This window comes from Pelophylax lessonae (genome assembly GCF_965119305.1).
Source record: "Pelophylax lessonae genome assembly, chromosome: 8".
In the NCBI taxonomy this organism is placed as follows: Eukaryota; Metazoa; Chordata; class Amphibia; order Anura; family Ranidae; genus Pelophylax; species Pelophylax lessonae.
In genome coordinates this window covers 300,604,958-300,625,755 of record NC_138775.1, presented here as the reverse complement: position 1 = coordinate 300,625,755, position 20,798 = coordinate 300,604,958, and the positions used below count along the sequence as shown (strand labels likewise).

At 52.0% G+C, this 20,798-nt stretch overlaps 1 protein-coding gene across 1 annotated transcript in view; it reads left to right on the top strand.

Annotated features, from left to right (window-relative positions):
* LOC309561682 (microtubule-associated serine/threonine-protein kinase 2-like) overlaps positions 1 to 20,798 on the top strand; it is a gene marked incomplete at both ends in the record, with an annotated part of 177,643 nt that overhangs the window by 117,114 nt on the left and 39,731 nt on the right. The window contains 2 exons of the mRNA XM_082265670.1: positions 12,760 to 12,861; positions 20,444 to 20,576. Coding sequence (XP_082121796.1) covers positions 12,760 to 12,861; positions 20,444 to 20,576 — 235 coding nt within the window. The remainder of the gene's footprint in view (positions 1 to 12,759; positions 12,862 to 20,443; positions 20,577 to 20,798) is intronic.

Here is a 20,798-nt window from a genome sequence, read left to right as displayed (position 1 = left end):
AGTGACCCCCCCACCTCTGATATGCCTATACAGTGACCCCCCCACCTCTGAAATGCCTACACAGTGACCCTCCCCCCGATATGCTTGTTTAGTGACACTCTTCTCTAATATGCCTGTACAGTGACCCCCCCCAATATGCCTGTACAGTGACCCCCCCCTCTCGATATGCCTTTACAGTGACCCCCCCCCTTGATATGCCTATACAGCGACCCCCCCCTCTCGAGATGCCTATACAGTGACCCCCCCTGATATGCCTATACAGTGACCCCCCCTCCCCCCTTATATGCCTATACAGGCGCGCCCCCCCCTCTGATATGCCTATACAGTGACCCCCCCTCTCTACAGTGTCCAACCCTCCCTCTGATATGTCTATACAGTGACCCCCCCCTTTCCCTCTGATATGTCTATACAGTGACCCCCCCTCCCTCTGATATGCATATACAATGACCCCCCCCCCGATATGCCTACACAGTGACCCCCCCCGACATGCCTATACAATGACCCTCTCCCTCTGATATGCCTATACAATGAACCCCCCCCTCCCCGGATATGCCTAAACAGTTAACTCACCCGCCCCCCGATATGCCTAAACAGTAACCCCCCTCCGATACGCCTATACAGGATACCGCCCCTCAATAAGCCTCGTAAACAGTGACACCCCCCCACCCGCTATGCCTAAACAGTGACCCCCCCCCCCCTCTGATATGCCTCGCCGGCGCTCCTGGCCCCTCCTTCCTATCGAGTGCCCCCCACAACAAGCAGCTTGCTATGGGGGCACCCGAACTGAGCTGCAGCTCTGTCTGTCCATTCAGACACGGAGTTGCCATTCTGCCCCACCCCCACTCTCTCCCAATTGGCTGACTGACTTTGACAACCGCGGGAGCCAATAGTGCCGCTGCTGTGTCTCAGCCAAACAGGAGGGAGAGTCCCGGACGGCTGAGGGACTCGTGGACATCACTGGACTGAGATGGGGCTCACGTAAGTATTAGGGGGGTGAGGGGGGGGGGGGGGCTGCACACAGAAGGCTTTTTATCCTAATGCATAGAACGCACTTTCTTCCTACAACTCCGATAATTCCTAGGATGACTTTGTACCAGAATCATACTATTCGTGTCACCGCGAAAATTGGAGAATAACATTTTCTACTTTTTTATTTAGATGCACACTAATACATTTTTTGGAAAAAAAAAAACAATCATGTTAGAAAGTTTTTTTTTTTTCTTTTTTTTGTTAAGATTTTTTATGTATGGATTGCAAAAAAAATAATAATTTTTTGCAGAAAAGACTTGTCTGTCCTGTTAAAAAAAAAAAAAAATATATATTTCTTAATTTGTATTACTTTAAGTATTGGCAGCTATTGCTGAATAAGCGGTCCCATAACGGGGGGGGGGATGAAGGGGTTAAACAATAAACCATATGTGAGGATATAGATTTGGAGGCCGGGATTGCAGGAAATTTGGGGGGGGGGGGGGGTTTGTACTGGGATGGATGATCCCTCCTCGGATAGTGGGCGTATTGCCGGGATTGCAGGAAATTTGGGGGGGGGGGGGGTTTGTACTGGGATGGATGATCCCTCCTCGGATAGTGGGCGTATTGCCGGGATTGCAGGAAATTTGGGGGGGGGGGGGTTTGTACTGGGATGGATGATCCCTCCTCGGATACTGGTCGTATTGCCGGGATTGCAGGAAATTTGGGGGGGGGGGGGTTTGTACTGGGATGGATGATCCCTCCCTGGATAGTGGTCGTATTGCCGGGATTGCAGGAAATTTGGGGGGGGTTTGTACTGGGATGGATGATCCCTCCTCGGATACTGGTCGTATTGCCGGGATTGCAGGAAACTTGGGGGGGGGGGGGGGGGGGGGTTTGTACTGGGATGGATGATCCCTCCTCGGATAGTGGTCGTATTGCTGGGATTGCAGGGAATTTGGGGGGGGGGGGGGTTTGTACTGGGATGGATGATCCCTCCTCGGATACTGGTCGTATTGCCGGGATTGCAGGAAATTTGGGGGGGGTTTGTACTGGGATGGATGATCCCTCCTCGGATACTGGTCGTATTGCCGGGATTGCAGGAAATTTGGGGGGGGGGGGGGGTTTGTACTGGGATGGATGATCCCTCCCTGGATAGTGGTCGTATTGCCGGGATTGCAGGGAATTTGGGGGGGGGGGGGGGGGTTTGTACTGGGATGGATGATCCCTCCCTGGATAGTGGTCGTATTGCCGGGATTGCATGAAATTTGGGGGGGGGGGGGGGGGTTTGTACTGGGATTGATGATCCCTCCCTGGATAGTGGTCGTATTGCCGGGATTGCAGGAAATTTGGGGGGGGGGGGGTTTGTACTGGGATGGATGATCCCTCCTCGGATAGTGGTCGTATTGCCGGGATTGCAGGAAATTTGGGGGGGGGGGGGGGGTTTGTACTGGGATGGATGATCCCTCCTCGGATAGTGGTCGTATTGCCAGGATTGCAGGAAATTTGGGGGGGGGGGGGTTTGTACTGGGATGGATGATCCCTCCTCGGATAGTGGTCGTATTGCCGGGATTACAGGAAATTTGGGGGGGGGGGGGTTTGTACTGGGATGGATGATCCCTCCTCGGATACTGGTCGCATTGCCGGGATTGCAGGAAATTTGGGGGGGGGGGGTTTGTACTGGGATGGATGATCCCTCCTCGGATACTGGTCGTATTGCCGGGATTGCAGGAAATTTGGGGGGGGGGGGTTTGTACTGGGATGGATGATCCCTCCCTGGATAGTGGTCGTATTGCCGGGATTGCAGGAAATTTGGGGGGGGGGGTTTGTACTGGGATGGATGATCCCTCCTCGGATACTGGTCGTATTGCCGGGATTGCAGGAAATTTGGGGGGGGGGGGTTTGTACTGGGATGGATGATCCCTCCCTGGATAGTGGTCGTATTGCCGGGATTGCAGGAAACTTGGGGGGGGGGGGGGGTTGTACTGGGATGGATGATCCCTCCTCGGATATAGGTCGTATTGCCGGGATTGCAGGAAATTTGGGGGGGGGGGGGGGTTTGTACTGGGATGGATGATCCCTCCCTGGATAGTGGTCGTATTGCCGGGATTGCAGGAAACTTGGGGGGGGGGGGGGGTTGTACTGGGATGGATGATCCCTCCTCGGATAGTGGTCGTATTGCCGGGATTGCAGGAAATTTGGGGGGGGGGGGGGGGGGTTTGTACTGGGATGGATGATCCCTCCTCGGATAGTGGTCGTATTGCCGGGATTGCAGGAAATTTGGGGGGGGGGGGGGGTTTGTACTGGGATGGACGATCCCTCCCTGGATAGTGGTCGTATTGCCGGGATTGCAGGAAATTTGGGGGGGGGGGTTTGTACTGGGATGGATGATCCCTCCTCGGATACTGGTCGTATTGCCGGGATTGCAGGAAATTTGGGGGGGGGGGGGGGGGTTTGTACTGGGATGGATGATCCCTCCTCGGATAGTGATCGTATTGCTGGGATTGCAGGGAATTTGGGGGGGGGGGGGGTTTGTACTGGGATGGATGATCCCTCCTCGGATAGTGATCGTATTGCTGGGATTGCAGGGAATTTGGGGTTTGTACTGGGATGGATGATCCCTTCTCGGATAGTGATCGTATTGCTGGGATTGCAGGAAATTTGGGGGGGGGGTTTGTACTGGGATGGATGATCCCTCCTCGGATAGTGGTCGTATTGCCGGGATTGCAGGAAATTTGGGGGGGGGGGGGGGTTTGTACTGGGATGGATGATCCCTCCTCGGATAGTGGTCGTATTGCCGGGATTGCAGGAAATTTGGGGGGGGGTTTGTACTGGGATGGATGATCCCTCCTCGGATAGTGATCGTATTGCTGGGATTGCAGGAAATTTGGGGGGGGGGGGTTTGTACTGGGATGGATGATCCCTCCTCGGATAGTGGTCGTATTGCCGGGATTGCAGGAAATTTGGGGGGGGGGGGGGTTTGTACTGGGATGGATGATCCCTCCTCGGATAGTGGTCGTATTGCCGGGATTGCAGGAAATTTGGGGGGGGGGGGGGTTTGTACTGGGATGGATGATCCCTCCTCGGATACTGGTCGTATTGCCGGGATTGCAGGGAATTTGGGGGGGGGGGGTTTGTACTGGGATGGATGATCCCTCCTCGGATACTGGTCGTATTGCCGGGATTGCAGGAAATTTGGGGGGGGGGGGGGTTTGTACTGGGATGGATGATCCCTCCCTGGATAGTGGTCGTATTGCCGGGATTGCAGGAAATTTGGGGGGGGTTTGTACTGGGATGGATGATCCCTCCTCGGATACTGGTCGTATTGCCGGGATTGCAGGAAACTTGGGGGGGGGGGGGGGTTTGTACTGGGATGGATGATCCCTCCTCGGATAGTGGTCGTATTGCTGGGATTGCAGGGAATTTGGGGGGGGGGGGGGTTTGTACTGGGATGGATGATCCCTCCTCGGATACTGGTCGTATTGCCGGGATTGCAGGAAATTTGGGGGGGGTTTGTACTGGGATGGATGATCCCTCCTCGGATACTGGTCGTATTGCCGGGATTGCAGGAAATTTGGGGGGGGGGGGGGGGGTTTGTACTGGGATGGATGATCCCTCCCTGGATAGTGGTCGTATTGCCGGGATTGCAGGGAATTTGGGGGGGGGGGGGGGGTTTGTACTGGGATGGATGATCCCTCCCTGGATAGTGGTCGTATTGCCGGGATTGCATGAAATTTGGGGGGGGGGGGGGGGTTTGTACTGGGATTGATGATCCCTCCCTGGATAGTGGTCGTATTGCCGGGATTGCAGGAAATTTGGGGGGGGGGGGGTTTGTACTGGGATGGATGATCCCTCCTCGGATAGTGGTCGTATTGCCGGGATTGCAGGAAATTTGGGGGGGGGGGGTTTGTACTGGGATGGATGATCCCTCCTCGGATACTGGTCGTATTGCCAGGATTGCAGGAAATTTGGGGGGGGGGGGGTTTGTACTGGGATGGATGATCCCTCCTCGGATACTGGTCGTATTGCCGGGATTGCAGGAAATTTGGGGGGGGGGGGGGGGTTTGTACTGGGATGGATGATCCCTCCTCGGATAGTGGTCGTATTGCCAGGATTGCAGGAAATTTGGGGGGGGGGGGGTTTGTACTGGGATGGATGATCCCTCCTCGGATAGTGGTCGTATTGCCGGGATTACAGGAAATTTGGGGGGGGGGGGGTTTGTACTGGGATGGATGATCCCTCCTCGGATACTGGTCGCATTGCCGGGATTGCAGGAAATTTGGGGGGGGGGGGTTTGTACTGGGATGGATGATCCCTCCTCGGATACTGGTCGTATTGCCGGGATTGCAGGAAATTTGGGGGGGGGGGGGTTTGTACTGGGATGGATGATCCCTCCCTGGATAGTGGTCGTATTGCCGGGATTGCAGGAAACTTGGGGGGGGGGGGGGGGTTGTACTGGGATGGATGATCCCTCCTCGGATATAGGTCGTATTGCCGGGATTGCAGGAAATTTGGGGGGGGGGGGGTTTGTACTGGGATGGATGATCCCTCCCTGGATAGTGGTCGTATTGCCGGGATTGCAGGAAACTTGGGGGGGGGGGGGGGGTTGTACTGGGATGGATGATCCCTCCTCGGATAGTGGTCGTATTGCCGGGATTGCAGGAAATTTGGGGGGGGGGGGGGGGGGTTTGTACTGGGATGGATGATCCCTCCTCGGATAGTGGTCGTATTGCCGGGATTGCAGGAAATTTGGGGGGGGGGGGGGGTTTGTACTGAGATGGATGATCCCTCCCTGGATAGTGGTCGTATTGCCGGGATTGCAGGAAATTTGGGGGGGGGGTTTGTACTGGGATGGATGATCCCTCCTCGGATACTGGTCGTATTGCCGGGATTGCAGGAAATTTGGGGGGGGGGGGGGGGGTTTGTACTGGGATGGATGATCCCTCCTCGGATAGTGATCGTATTGCTGGGATTGCAGGGAATTTGGGGGGGGGGGGGTTTGTACTGGGATGGATGATCCCTCCTCGGATAGTGATCGTATTGCTGGGATTGCAGGGAATTTGGGGTTTGTACTGGGATGGATGATCCCTTCTCGGATAGTGATCGTATTGCTGGGATTGCAGGAAATTTGGGGGGGGGGGGGGGTTTGTACTGGGATGGATGATCCCTCCTCGGATAGTGGTCGTATTGCCGGGATTGCAGGAAATTTGGGGGGGGGGGGTTTGTACTGGGATGGATGATCCCTCCTCGGATAGTGGTCGTATTGCCGGGATTGCAGGAAATTTGGGGGGGGGTTTGTACTGGGATGGATGATCCCTCCTCGGATAGTGATCGTATTGCTGGGATTGCAGGAAATTTGGGGGGGGGGGGGTTTGTACTGGGATGGATGATCCCTCCTCGGATAGTGGTCGTATTGCCGGGATTGCAGGAAATTTGGGGGGGGGGGGGTTTGTACTGGGATGGATGATCCCTCCTCGGATAGTGGTCGTATTGCCGGGATTGCAGGAAATTTGGGGGGGGGGGGGTTTGTACTGGGATGGATGATCCCTCCTCGGATACTGGTCGTATTGCCGGGATTGCAGGGAATTTGGGGGGGGGGGGTTTGTACTGGGATGGATGATCCCTCCTCGGATACTGGTCGTATTGCCGGGATTGCAGGAAATTTGGGGGGGGGGGGGGGTTTGTACTGGGATGGATGATCCCTCCTCGGATACTGGTCGTATTGCCGGGATTGCAGGAAATTTGGGGGGGGGGGGGTTTGTACTGGGATGGATGATCCCTCCTCGGATACTGGTCGTATTGCCGGGATTGCAGGGAATTTGGGGGGGGGGGTTTGTACTGGGATGGATGATCCCTCCTCGGATACTGGTCGTATTGCCGGGATTGCAGGAAATTTGGGGGGGGGGGGTTTGTACTGGGATGGATGATCCCTCCTCGGATACTGGTCGTATTGCCGGGATTGCAGGAAATTTGGGGGGGGGGGGGTTTGTACTGGGATGGATGATCCCTCCTCGGATAGTGATCGTATTGCTGGGATTGCAGGGAATTTGGGGGGGGGGATTTGTACTGGGATGGATGATCCCTCCTCGGATAGTGATCGTATTGCCGGGATTGCAGGGAATTTGGGGGGGTTTGTACTGGGATGGATGATCCCTCCTCGGATACTGGTCGTATTGCCGGGATTGCAGGAAATTTGGGGGGGGGGGGTTTGTACTGGGATGGATGATCCCTCCTCGGATACTGGTCGTATTGCCGGGATTGCAGGAAATTTGGGGGGGGGGGGGGGTTTGTACTGGGATGGATGATCCCTCCTCGGATAGTGGTCGTATTGCCGGGATTGCAGGAAATTTGGGGGGGGGGGGGGGTTTGTACTGGGATGGATGATCCCTCCTCGGATACTGGTCGTATTGCCGGGATTGCAGGGAATTTGGGGGGGGGGGGTTTGTACTGGGATGGATGATCCCTCCTCGGATAGTGGTCGTATTGCCGGGATTGCAGGGAATTTGGGGGGGGGGGTTTGTACTGGGATGGATGATCCCTCCTCGGATACTGGTCGTATTGCCGGGATTGCAGGAAACTTGGGGGGGGGGGGGGTTGTACTGGGATGGATGATCCCTCCTCGGATAGTGGTCGTATTGCCGGGATTGCAGGGAATTTGGGGGGGGGGGGTTTGTACTGGGATGGATGATCCCTCCTCGGATACTTGTCGTATTGCCGGGATTGCAGGGAATTTGGGGGGGGGGTTTGTACTGGGATGGATGATCCCTCCTCGGATACTGGTCGTATTGCCGGGATTGCAGGAAACTTGGGGGGGGGGGGGTTGTACTGGGATGGATGATCCCTCCTCGGATAGTGGTCGTATTGCCGGGATTGCAGGGAATTTGGGGGGGGGGGTTTGTACTGGGATGGATGATCCCTCCTCGGATACTTGTCGTATTGCCGGGATTGCAGGGAATTTCGGGGGGGGGGTTTGTACTGGGATGGATGATCCCTCCTCGGATACTGGTCGTATTGCCGGGATTGCAGGGAATTTGGGGTTTGTACTGGGATGGATGACCCCTCCCCGGATACTTGTCGTATTGCCGGGTCTCGTCTGTAACGTGTAATGTTTACCGTATAATTTACACGCGTGTTATGTGTGATTCTCAGGACCGGGTAACCTCACCAAGGGCAGACGCCGAGCGTTCTCTGTCCGTATTATGGCTGTATTGGCTCAATTATAGTGTTATGACGGCTCCCCGCTGTCATTGGCTGCTCCGATCCCCATAGGAGGACAGCGATTTTAATTTCATGGCCCAGTGGCTGCTCTTAGTGACTGATAGGCTTTCCAGATAAAGGAGAGAGCTGATTGTGTGTAGGAATGGCAAGTGCTCCAACCTGCAAGCCCCCCCACCCGCCGCGGAAGCCCACCGTGCCGTCACCGCCAATGGCTAATTAGATGACATGTATCATATCGCTGCGCATGGCAGCAGTTTGCTATATAATGCAGAGTATACAGCAATCTTATCGGAAAGAATCATAAACAAGGTGTTGACGGAAGAACCCCCAACGACCTTTCCTGTCCTGGAGCCGTTCCCGAGGATGCCGGACCCTCAGCGCTGCGCTCAGATGATGGCAGAGTGCTGGTTACAGGTCTGCTTTATATTTCACTTTTCCTGCTGTTATGTCTGATCTTTGAGATATTTTATGGTTCAGTTTGGTATTTCTCATATACTGCCTGTATATCCCTATATACTGCTTCTATATCCTTATATACTACCTGTATATCCTTATATACTGCCTGTATATCCCTATATACTGCTTCTATATCCTTATATACTGCCTGTATATCCTTATATACTGCCTGTATATCCTTATATACTGCCTGTATATCCTTATATACTGCCTGTATATCCTTATATACTGCTTGTATATCCTCGTATACTGCTTGTATATCCTCGTATACTGCTTGTATATCCTCGTATACTGCTTGTATATCCTCATATACTGCTTGGAGGTCCTCATATATACTGCCTTTAGATCTCATATACTGCCTTAGGTCTTCATACACTGCTTGTAGTTCCTGATATACTGCCTGTTGGTCCTCATATACTGCCAAATCACATATGGCCTGTTGGTCCTCATTTACAACCTGTAGACCCTCATATGCTGCCTGTAGGTCCTCATATACTGCCTGTAGGTCCTCATATACTGCCTGTAGGTCCTCATATACTGCCTGTAGGTCCTCATATACTGCCTGTAGGTCCTCATATACCGCCTCCTCATATACTGCCTGTAGGTCCTCATATACTGCCTCCTCATATACTGCCTGTAGGTCCTCATATACTGCCTCCTCATATACTGCCTGTAGGTCCTCATATACTGCCTGTAGGTCCTCATATACCGCCTCCTCATATACTGCCTGTAGGTCCTCATATACCGCCTCCTCATATACTGCCTGTAGATCTTGTAGCACTTTTATTATTTTTCACAGGCATTGTAATATTTACTAGAGACTTTGTTAGTTTTGCAGTGTAGCTCAGCGCTATGAAAGGTCTCCTGTGACATTATATTATTCTGTGTTTGATATAAAATCCATTGTTTTTAGTGTTCCTGATCCTGTGTGTGCCGTGTGTCTGTGGGGTAATGAGCTCATGTATGTTCCTGATCCTGTGTGTGCCGTGTGTCTGTGGGGTAATGATCTCATGTATGTTCCTGATCCTGTGTGTGCCGTGTGTCTGTGGGATAATGATCTCCTGTATGTTCCTGATATTTATTCTGTATTTTATTGGTGGGTTGATGTGGTATAAATTCTCTCACCGCGTAATTAGTCACCTTTTGGCTTTTAATGACACAGCGATATTCTGTGCTCGGCGCTCGCACTTAATCCCCAGCGGTCGCCACACGAGTAATTATGCAGAGAAGACAAATGGAGGCTTTATGGGGAATATTGAAGGGTGAGCGGCCGTCAGAGAAGCCCTCCAGGAGCGGCGCGGTCTGCGCAGGATTAATCAGCTTTGTTAAATGAAACTTCTTTTCTGTGCCTATTCCCCGGCTGATAAACCTATTCTGCCCGGAGGTGTGTGAGGGTGAGCCGAGGTTACCGCGTCTCCGCCGTGTGACTTATTATCATCATTTAGCGGTCTATGAAAGCCTTTCAGGATTAGTCCGTCCCGGGGAAGGAGAGCCGACTCTGCCTTGTGTGACTTTTATCATAGACAAACACAAGTGGAGGAGAGAAAAGACTTCTTCCTCCGAGCCGATGACATTCAGGAGACGATCCGCTCATTTCATATCTCCACGGGCGCCCATTGACTTCACTGACAGACCTCGCAAAGTCCCACCAATCGCCAGTGCCATCAATATGCCGCTATGTACCGGGGAGGAATTAATCGGCTCCTCTTTTATCGCTTCCTTTCACTCTTCAGCTTTAATTAAAGACCGCTTTAACCCCTTCCCTCCTAAGGGGGAAATCTTAATGCCTAAGCACAGTTTTGCAACTTGGACACGTGTTCGTAAAAATACAAATCATCACCACTACTTTGTGCATCCAGGTGGATTATACTGCATTCTTTTTTTAGGACAAATTTAATTTCGTGGTAATGGAGATATCCTGATTTTTTATTTATTTTTTCTAATTATGAAAGTAGAATTGGCCCAAAATAGTGTAAAAATAAACCTATACGCTGTATATTTTGAGTTGCTACCATAACCTACCACCAAAGAACAACCCAAAATAAATTCTGACTATTGCAGCGATACCACGTATGTGTGTTATTTGTACCCATTGTACAGGCCAGAAACAATATTGCGCGTTTTGTTTTTTCTTCTTTTTTTTTTGTTTTTTTTTAATCCTACCTAAAACACACTGATACTAATTTAAAAAATGTTTTTTTAAAAAAAAATCCTGCCCAAAATATACTGACCTTTGACCCTTACTTGACTCAAACACTAAACCTGGCACTGTCCTAGATCAAACCTTGATCGAGATATATATATAATATGTATGTAGTTTTTTTTTACTCATTTAATAATGTTTTTTTTAAAAGGGAAAAACAAAATCCTGCCCAAAATATACTGACCTTGACCTTTAACCCTTACTTGACCCAGCCATTAACCCTAGCACTGACCTAGCTCAAACCTTGATCTAGCTATTTTTTTTTTTTTAATTTTTAACTCATTTAAAAAGGGATTTAAAAAAAAAAAATCCTGCCCAAAATATACTGACCTTTGACCCTTACTTGACTCAAACACTAAACCTTGATCATGATGTATATAATTTTTTTTTTTTTTTTACTAATTTAAAAATGTTTTTTTAAAAAGGGGATAAAATCCTGCCCAAAATATACTGACCTTTTAACCCTTACTTGACCCAGCACTGACACTAACCCTGGCACTGACCTAGCTATTTTTTATTTTATTTTTTACTATTTATAAAAAGCTGCTTTTAAAAAAAACTGACCCTTACTTGACCCAAACACTAACCCTGTCACTGACCTAGATCAAACCTTAATCTAGGTATTTTTTTTTAATTATTATTATTATTTATTTATTTATTTTCCACACAGCATTTTCTCTCTCTGCAACGAGATGGATACAATGGAGTTGATTTACTAAAGGCAAATAAACTATGCACTTTTGCAAAGTGCAGTTGCTCCAGAGCTCAAAAAATGAGACAAAGCTTCTCTTTGCAAAGAGTAACCGAATCATGTGCAAGGAAATAAAAAAAAAAAAACCTTTGCTTGTACATGATTGGATGATGGAAGTCATTAGAGCTTCTGCTCATTTTCTAAGGTCTGGAGCAACTGAACTTTGCTAAGTGCACGGTCTATTTGCCTTTAGTAAATCAACCACAATGTATCTTTCCTCCATTTACAGAGAAAGAAACTCAGGGGCGGGCTTCACAGTGACTGATCACTGATAGCCAATCAGAGGCTATCACGGCGATCAGGTGACCCGTAACTTACTGTTTATCACCAACTGTTTGATGATTAGCTATAGTGATAGATCCTATCCAAGATGTTCCTCTGATCTCTGCTCCTAGTAGGACCGTATGTTTCTCTGATATTCCTCTGGACTCTGCCCCTAGTACAACCTTCTGTTCATCTGGACTCTGCTCCTAGTAGGACTTTATATTCCTCTGGACTCTGCTCCTAGTAGGATTTTATGTTCCTCTGGACTCTGCTCCTAGTAGGACTTTATGTTCCTCTGGACTCTGCTCCTAGTAGGACTTTATGTTCCTCTGGACTCTGCTCCTAGTACAACCTTATGTTCTTCTGGACTCTGCTCCTAGTAGGACTTTATATTCCTCTGGACTCTGCTCCTAGTAGGACTTTATGTTCCTCTGGACTCTGCTCCTAGTAGGACTTTATGTTCCTCTGGACTCTGCTCCTAGTAGGACTTTATGTTCCTCTGGACTCTGCTCCTAGTAGGACTTTATGTTCCTCTGGACTCTGCTCCTAGTAGGACTTTATGTTCCTCTGGACTCTGCTCCTAGTAGGACTTTATGTTCCTCTGGACTCTGCTCCTAATACAACCTTATGTTCCTCTGGACTCTGCTCCTAGTACAACCTTATGTTCTTCTGGACTCTGCTCCTAGTAGGACATTATGTTCCTCTGGACTCTGCTCCTAGTACAACCTTATGTTCCTCTGGACTCTGCTCCTAGTACAACCTTATGTTCCTCTGGACTCTGCTCCTAGTAGGACCTTATGTTCCTCTGAACCTTATCTAGGGTAGGTCTGATCTTTGTCTGCTGAGAGATATCGTTATTAATTTAACGTTCTGTACAATAACAATCTCGTGTGTTTTTCAGGCTCATGAGCGATCGGAGAGCTCGGAAGTGGCCTTCGTCACCCAACTTATCAAGAAATTGATGATCGTCATCGCTCGTCCTGCTCGCCTCTTGGAGTGTCTGGTAAGGATGGCTTGTCTATAGATTTTTTATTCCCAGGTATTTGAGAAATGATTCTGGGGGCGGGGAGATCTGTCACATATTGTAATCCGTCTGTGATTTAAACCCCAATTTGCTCTGAGATTAGGGGTGTTCTGTGATTGGATGACATAGTGTTCTGCATTCTGTTCATCATGTGATCAGTGTGAGGTTATTGCTGATTCTGTGTTTTTTTTTGTCCTTGGCCATCAGAGCCATCGCCGAGCTGTGTGTCAGTTTTGCCCTTCACATGACATCCCGGACATTATTATTAATACATCATAGTGGGGGTGTCGATTCCTGGAGGAAGTGACCTCTGACCTGCCTGACATGTGGAGTGCTGAGAGAGTTGTCAGCTGGGCTCTTGTACTTTAATATCCAGATTCCCCGGGCGGCTTCACAGGCCAATTTACCTGCTAGATACATCCATGTCTGAGGAATGTCGGCATCTCTCAGCCTATTGTGTGAGCCGCTTCTGTGGGGCTTTTATGTTTTCCAACCTGAATTATTGGAAATCACAAAGATGTTGTAGAGGGCATCTTCCCCTGGAAGTCTACCCTACTGTCTACCCTAACCTTTCCCTGGAAGTCTCCCCTACTGTCTACCCTAACCTTCCCCTGGAAGTCTACCCCACTGTCTACCCTAACCTTCCCCTGGAAGTCTACCCCACTGTCTACCCTAACCTTCCCCTGGAAGTCTACCCTACTGTCTACCCTAACCTTCCCCTGGAAGTCTACCCCACTGTCTACCCTAACCTTCCCCTGGAAGTCTACCCCACTGTCTACCCTAACCTTCCCCTGGAAGTCTACCCCACTGTCTACCCTAACCTTCCCCTGGAAGTCTACCCCACTGTCTACCCTAACCTTCCCCTGGAAGTCTACCCCACTGTCTACCCTAACCTTCCCCTGGAAGTCTACCCTACTGTCTACCCTAACCTTCCCCTGGAAGTCTAACCCACTGTCTACCCTAACCTTCCCCTGGAAGTCTACCCCACTGTCTACCCTAACCTTCCCCTGGAAGTCTACCCCACTGTCTACCCTAACCTTCCCCTGGAAGTCTACCCCACTGTCTACCCTAACCTTCCCCTGGAAGTCTACCCCACTGTCTACCCTAACCTTCCCCTGGAAGTCTACCCTACTGTCTACCCTAACCTTCCCCTGGAAGTCTACCCCACTGTCTACCCTAACCTTCCCCTGGAAGTCTACCCCACTGTCTACCCTAACCTTCCCCTGGAAGTCTACCCCACTGTCTACCCTAACCTTCCCCTGGAAGTCTACCCCACTGTCTACCCTAACCTTCCCCTGGAAGTCTACCCCACTGTCTACCCTAACCTTCCCCTGGAAGTCTACCCCACTGTCTACCCTAACCTTCCCCTGGAAGTCTCCCCTACTGTCTACCCTAACCTTCCCCTGGAAGTCTACCCCACTGTCTACCCTAACCTTCCCCTGGAAGTCTCCCCTACTGTCTACCCTAACCTTCCCCTGGAAGTCTACCCCACTGTCTACCCTAACCTTCCCCTGGAAGTCTACCCCACTGTCTACCCTAACCTTCCCCTGGAAGTCTACCCCACTGTCTACCCTAACCTTCCCCTGGAAGTCTCCCCTACTGTCTACCCTAACCTTCCCCTGGAAGTCTACCCCACTGTCTACCCTAACCTTCCCCTGGAAGTCTACCCCACTGTCTACCCTAACCTTCCCCTGGAAGTCTACCCTACTGTCTACCCTAACCTTCCCCTGGAAGTCTACCCCACTGTCTACCCTAAACTTCCCCTGGAAGTCTACCCCACTGTCTACCCTAACCTTCCCCTGGAAGTCTACCCCACTGTCTACCCTAACCTTCCCCTGGAAGTCTACCCCACTGTCTACCCTAACCTTCCCCTGGAAGTCTCCCCTACTGTCTACCCTAACCTTCCCCTGGAAGTCTACCCCACTGTCTACCCTAACCTTCCCCTGGAAGTCTACCCCACTGTCTACCCTAACCTTCCCCTGGAAGTCTACCCCACTGTCTACCCTAACCTTCCCCTGGAAGTCTACCCCACTGTCTACCCTAACCTTCCCCTGGAAGTCTACCCTACTGTCTACCCTAACCTTCCCCTGGAAGTCTACTCCACTGTTTATTAACCTTCCCCTGGAAGTCTACTCCACTGTTTATTAACCTTCCCCTGGAAGTCTCCCCCACTGTTTATTAACCTTCCCCTGGAAGTCTCCCCCACTGTTTATTAACCTTCCCCTGGAAGTCTACCCCACTGTTTATTAACCTTCCCCTGGAAGTCTCCCCCACTGTTTATTAACCTTCCCCTGGAAGTCTCCCCCACTGTTTATTACCCTTCCCCTGGAAGTCTCCCCCACTGTTTATTACCCTTCCCCTGGAAGTCTACCCTACTGTTTATTACCCTTCCCCTGGAAGTCTACCCCACTGTTTATTACCCTTCCCCTGGAAGTCTACCCCACTGTCTACCCTAACCTTCCCCTGGAAGTCTACCCCACTGTTTATTAACCTTCCCCTGGAAGTCTACCCCACTGTTTATTAACCTTCCCCTGGAAGTCTACCCCACTGTTTATTAACCTTCCCCTGGAAGTCTACCCCACTGTTTATTACCCTTCCCCTGGAAGTCTACCCCACTGTTTATTAACCTTCCCCTGGAAGTCTCCCCCACTGTTTATTAACCTTCCCCTGGACGTCCCCCTTTATATGAACCTTCCCCTGGAAGTCTACCCCACTGTTTATTAACCTTCCCCTGCATATTCCCCGATATTTTGGCCAATGCATATTGGTATCGGCCGATATTTTCGTACAAAAAAAAAAAATTTTGTTTGACAGGTACTCTGGTGGAGGGATCTGGGGGTCTAAAAGATCCCAAACCCCTCCTCTGCACTTAAAAGCATTCAAAACGCCAAGTTTGGCTGTTTTGAATGCGGTCATTTTTTTTAATGTGTCGCCGAGTACCTGGAAATGTTATGACATCCCTTCCGGGTTTTTACATGGAGACCCAATCAGAGCCGAATGCGGACATCCAGGGGAAGGTTCATCTAAAGGGGGACATCCAGGGGAAGGCTCATATAAAGGGGGATATCCAGGGGAAGGCTCATATAAAGGGGGACATCCAGGGGAAGGTTCATATAAAGGGGGACATCCAGGGGAAGGCTCATATAAAGGGGGACATCCAGGGGAAGGTTCATATAAAGGGGGACATCCAGGGGAAGGCTCATATAAAGGGGGACATCCAGGGGAAGGCTCATATAAAGGGGGACATCCAGGGGAAGGCTCATATAAAGGCGGAAATCCACTGGAAGACTCATATAAAGGGGGACATTCAGGGGAAGGTTCATCTAAAGGGGGACATCCAGGGGAAGGCTCATATAAAGGGGGACATCCAGGGGAAGGCTCATATAAAGGGGGACATCCAGGGGAAGGCTCATATAAAGGGGGACATCCACTGGAATACTCATATAAAGGCGGAAATCCACTGGAAGACTCATATAAAGGGGGACATTCAGGGGAAGGTTCATCTAAAGGGGGACATCCAGGGGAAGGCTCATATAAAGGGGGACATCCAGGGGAAGGCTCATATAAAGGGGGACATTCAGGGGAAGGTTCATCTAAAGGGGGACGTTCAGGGCAATGTAGAATGTGGGGGTTCCTCCTCGCTCGGTAGAATGTGGGGCTTCCTCCTTGCTCGGTAGAATGTGGGGGTTCCTCCCTGCTCAGTAGAATGTGGGGGGTCCTCCCCGCTCAGTAGAATGTGGGGCTTCCTCCTTGCTTGGTAGAATGTGGGGCTTCCTCCTTGCTTGGTAGAATGTGGGGCTTCCTCCTCACTCGGTAGAATGTGGGGCTTCCTCCTTGCTCGGTAGAATGTGGGGGTTCCTCCCCGCTCAGTAGAATGTGGGGCTTCCTCCTTGCTTGGTAGAATGTGGGGCTTCCTCCCTGCTCGGTAGAATGTGGGGGTTCCTCCTCACTCGGTAGAATGTGGGGCTTCCTCCTTGCTCGGTAGAATGTGGGGGTTCCTCCCTGCTCGGTAGAATGTGGGGGTTCCTCCTCGCTCGGTAGAATGTGGGGATTCCTCCCTGCTCGGTAGAATGTGGGGATTCCTCCCTGCTCGCTAGAATGTGGGGGTTCCTCCTCGCTCGGTAGAATGTGGGGGTTCCTCCTCGCTCGGTAGAATGTGGGGATTCCTCCCTGCTCGGTAGAATGTGGGGATTCCTCCCTGCTCGGTAGAATGTGGGGGTTCCTCCTCGCTCGGTAGAATGTGGGGGTTCCTCCTCGCTCGGTAGAATGTGGGGATTCCTCCCTGCTCGGTAGAATGTGGGGGTTCCTCCTCGCTCGGTAGAATGTGGGGATTCCTCCTCGCTCGGTAGAATGTGGGGATTCCTCCCTGCTCGGTAGAATGTGGGGGTTCCTCCTTGCTCGGTAGAATGTGGGGCTTCCTCCTTGCTCGGTAGAATGTGGGGGTTCCTCCCTGCTCGGTAGAATGTGGGGGTTCCTCCTCGCTCGGTAGAATGTGGGGATTCCTCCTCGCTCGGTAGAATGTGGGGATTCCTCCCTGCTCGGTAGAATGTGGGGGTTCCTCCCTGCTCGGTAGAATGTGGGGGTTCCTCCCTGCTCGGTAGAATGTGGGGGTTCCTCCCCGCTCAGTAGAATGTTGGGCTTCCTCCTTGCTCGGTAGAATGTGGGGCTTCCTCCTCGCTCGGTAGAATGTGGGGCTTCCTCCCTGCTCGGTAGAATGTGGGGGTTCCTCCCCGCTCGGTAGAATGTTGGGGTTCCTCCTCGCTCGGTAGAATGTGGGGGTTCCTCCTCGCTCGGTAGAATGTGGGGGTTCCTCCCTGCTCGGTAGAATGTGGGGCTTCCTCCTTGCTCGGTAGAATGTGGGGCTTCCTCCTCGCTCGGTAGAATGTGGGGCTTCCTCCCTGCTCGGTAGAATGTGGGGCTTCCTCCCCGCTCGGTAGAATGTTGGGGTTCCTCCTCGCTCGGTAGAATGTTGGGGTTCCTCCTCGCTCGGTAGAATGTGGGGGTTCCTCCTCGCTCGGTAGAATGTGGGGGTTCCTCCTCGCTCGGTAGAATGTGGGGGTTCCTCCTCGCTCGGTAGAATGTGGGGCTTCCTCCTCGCTCGGTAGAATGTGGGGGTTCCTCCTCGCTAGGTAGAATGTGGGGGTTTCTCCTCCCCTCTTGGTAGAATGTGGGGGTTTCTCCTCCCTCAGTAGAATGTGGGGCTTCCTCCCCTCTCTTTAGAATGTGGGGGTTCCCCCTTTTCCTGGTAAAATTTGGGGGTTCCTCTTCTATAGAAGTGCGGGGAGTTTCGGGCCCCCCCCCACTCTGGAGTCGGCTATTGTTCTTGCACACAATACACGGGGCCCCCATGTGATGGGAGAGTTCTCAGCGGCCCCCATGTGATGGGAGAGTTCTCGGCGGACCCCACTCTGGAGCCGGCTATTGTTCTTGCACACAATATACGGCCCCCATGTGATGGGAGAGTTCTCGGCGGACCCCACTCTGGAGTCGGCTATTGTTCTTGCACACAATACTCGGCCCCCATGTGATGGGAGAGTTCTCGGCGGACCCCACTCTGGAGCCGGCTATTGTTCTTGCACACAATACACGGGGCCCCCATGTGATAGGAGAGTTCTCGGCGGCCCCCATGTGATAGGAGAGTTCTCAGCGGCCCCCATGTGATGGGAGAGTTCTCAGCGGCCCCCATGTGATGGGAGAGTTCTCAGCGGCCCCCATGTGATGGGAGAGTTCTCGGCGGCCCCCATGTGATGGGAGAGTTCTCGGCGGCCCCCATGTGATGGGAGAGTTCTCGGCGGCCCCCATGTGATGGGAGAGTTCTCGGCGGCCCCCATGTGATGGGAGAGTTCTCAGCGGCCCCCATGTGATGGGAGAGTTCTCGGCGGACCCCACTCTGGAGCCGGCTATTGTTCTTGCACACAATACACGGGGCCCCCATGTGATAGGAGAGTTCTCGGCGGACCCCACCTGTCACTGTCAGGCAGCTTTCAGAGATGAGTAATGAACTTGGCTGCTGATGGTGACAGCTCAGAAAATGAACTCGCTGAACACGAACGCACACAACATGCAGCGCATGCACCTGTCAGCACGGAGAGCTCCAATCATCTCTTCATTATATTTAGGATGAAATTACTCTGATGGTGATATGAAAACTTTGAAAGGCTCTCACCTGGCTGTACCTGGATCTGACTCTCCAGCTGGGGGATGGTCTGGCAGGTGTGCTGTAATTGCTGCCACTGAATTGGATTGATTTGTATGGAGGAGCTGGCCAGCCCGTCAGATTCAGGCTGTTGGTGTTTCCTTTTCATCTATTTCAGACAGCTAGAATGGCATGCTGGGGCTTGTAGTCCCTCTGGTGGAGTGTTGTGTGGTCAGGCTGATTATAGAGCAATGGACAGGAGATTATACATTAGGACGGCATGTAATGGGGCTGCTCAGAAGAAGCATTTTTCCTCAGTAATTTACTCTTAGAATCTGATGAGATAAGCAGTCAGGGGTAATTGCCTCGGGCATCTGTCCCCAGCCGTGTGTCTGTCCCCTGATCTATTTTATTGTAATAAATGTCACAGGCGGAGCCGGCTTTATGTTTCCCGCTCATTAAACCTGTGCTGCTTACATTTGCATATTCTCAGAGACAGATGTGCGGCAACGCTTAATGACTGAATCATCAGCCAGTCCCATCTGTGTCTACACTGTGTGCCACCGTGTGCGCCCGTCTGTGTCTGCAGTGTGTGCCCATCTGCACTGTGTGCCACCGTGTGCGCCCGTCTGTGTCTGCAGTGTGTGCCCATCTGCACTGTGTGCCACCGTATGCGCCCATCTGTGTCTGCACCGTATGCGCCCGCCTGTGTCTGCACCATGTGTGCCCGCCTGTGTCTGCACCGTGTGTGCCCGCCTGTGTCTGCACCGTGTGTGCCCGCCTGTGTCTGCACCGTGTGTGCCCGCCTGTGTCTGCACCGTGTGTGCCCGCCTGTGTCTGCACCGTGTGTGCCCGCCTGTGTCTGCACCGTGTGTGCCCGCCTGTGTCTGCACCGTGTGTGCCCGCCTGTGTCTGCACTGTGTGCGCCCGCCTGTGTCTGCACCGTGTGCCTCCTTGTGCACCTGTGTGTCACCGTGTCTGTGTCTGCACTGTGTGCACCATGTGTCTGTGTCTGCACTGTGTGTCACCGCGTCTGCGTCTGCACTGTGTGTCACCGCGTCTGCGTCTGCACTGTGTGTCACCGCGTCTGCACTGTGTGTCACCGCGTCTGCACTGTGTGTCACCGCGTCTGCGTCTGCACTGTGTGTCACCGCGTCTGCGTCTGCACTGTGTGTCACCGCGTCTGCGTCTGCACTGTGTGTCACCGCGTCTGCGCTGTGTGTCACCGTGTCTGCGTCTGCACTGTGTGTCACCGTGTCTGCGTCTGCAATGTGTGTCACCGTGTCTGCGTCTGCATTGTTCGTGTGCGCCTGTCTGTGTCTGCACTGTGTCACCGTGTGTGTCTGCACTGCGTGTCTGCACTGTGTCCTCCCAGTATAATGCCCTGTTGCTGGCACTCAGTCTCTTGTCTTCTTTTATTGTCAGGAATTTGACCCAGAAGAATTCTATCACCTCTTGGAAGCTGCTGAAGGTCATGCCAAGGAAGGAGAAGGCATCAAATCCGACATTCCCCGCTACATCATCAGTCAGCTGGGGCTCAATAGGGATCCCTTGGAGGGTGAGAGTTTTACTTTACATTTGTTGCAGCTTCTGCCATGGCCACCTGTGCTTCACTCTGCTGATGGTAATATTTTGCTTGTCCTCCCCTACCGTAGACTCCTGCTTGTCCTCCCCTACCGTAGACTCCTGCTTGTCCTCCCCTACCGTAGACTCCTGCTTGTCCTCCCCTACCGTAGACTCCTGCTTGTCCTCCCCTACCGTAGACTCCTGCTTGTCCTCC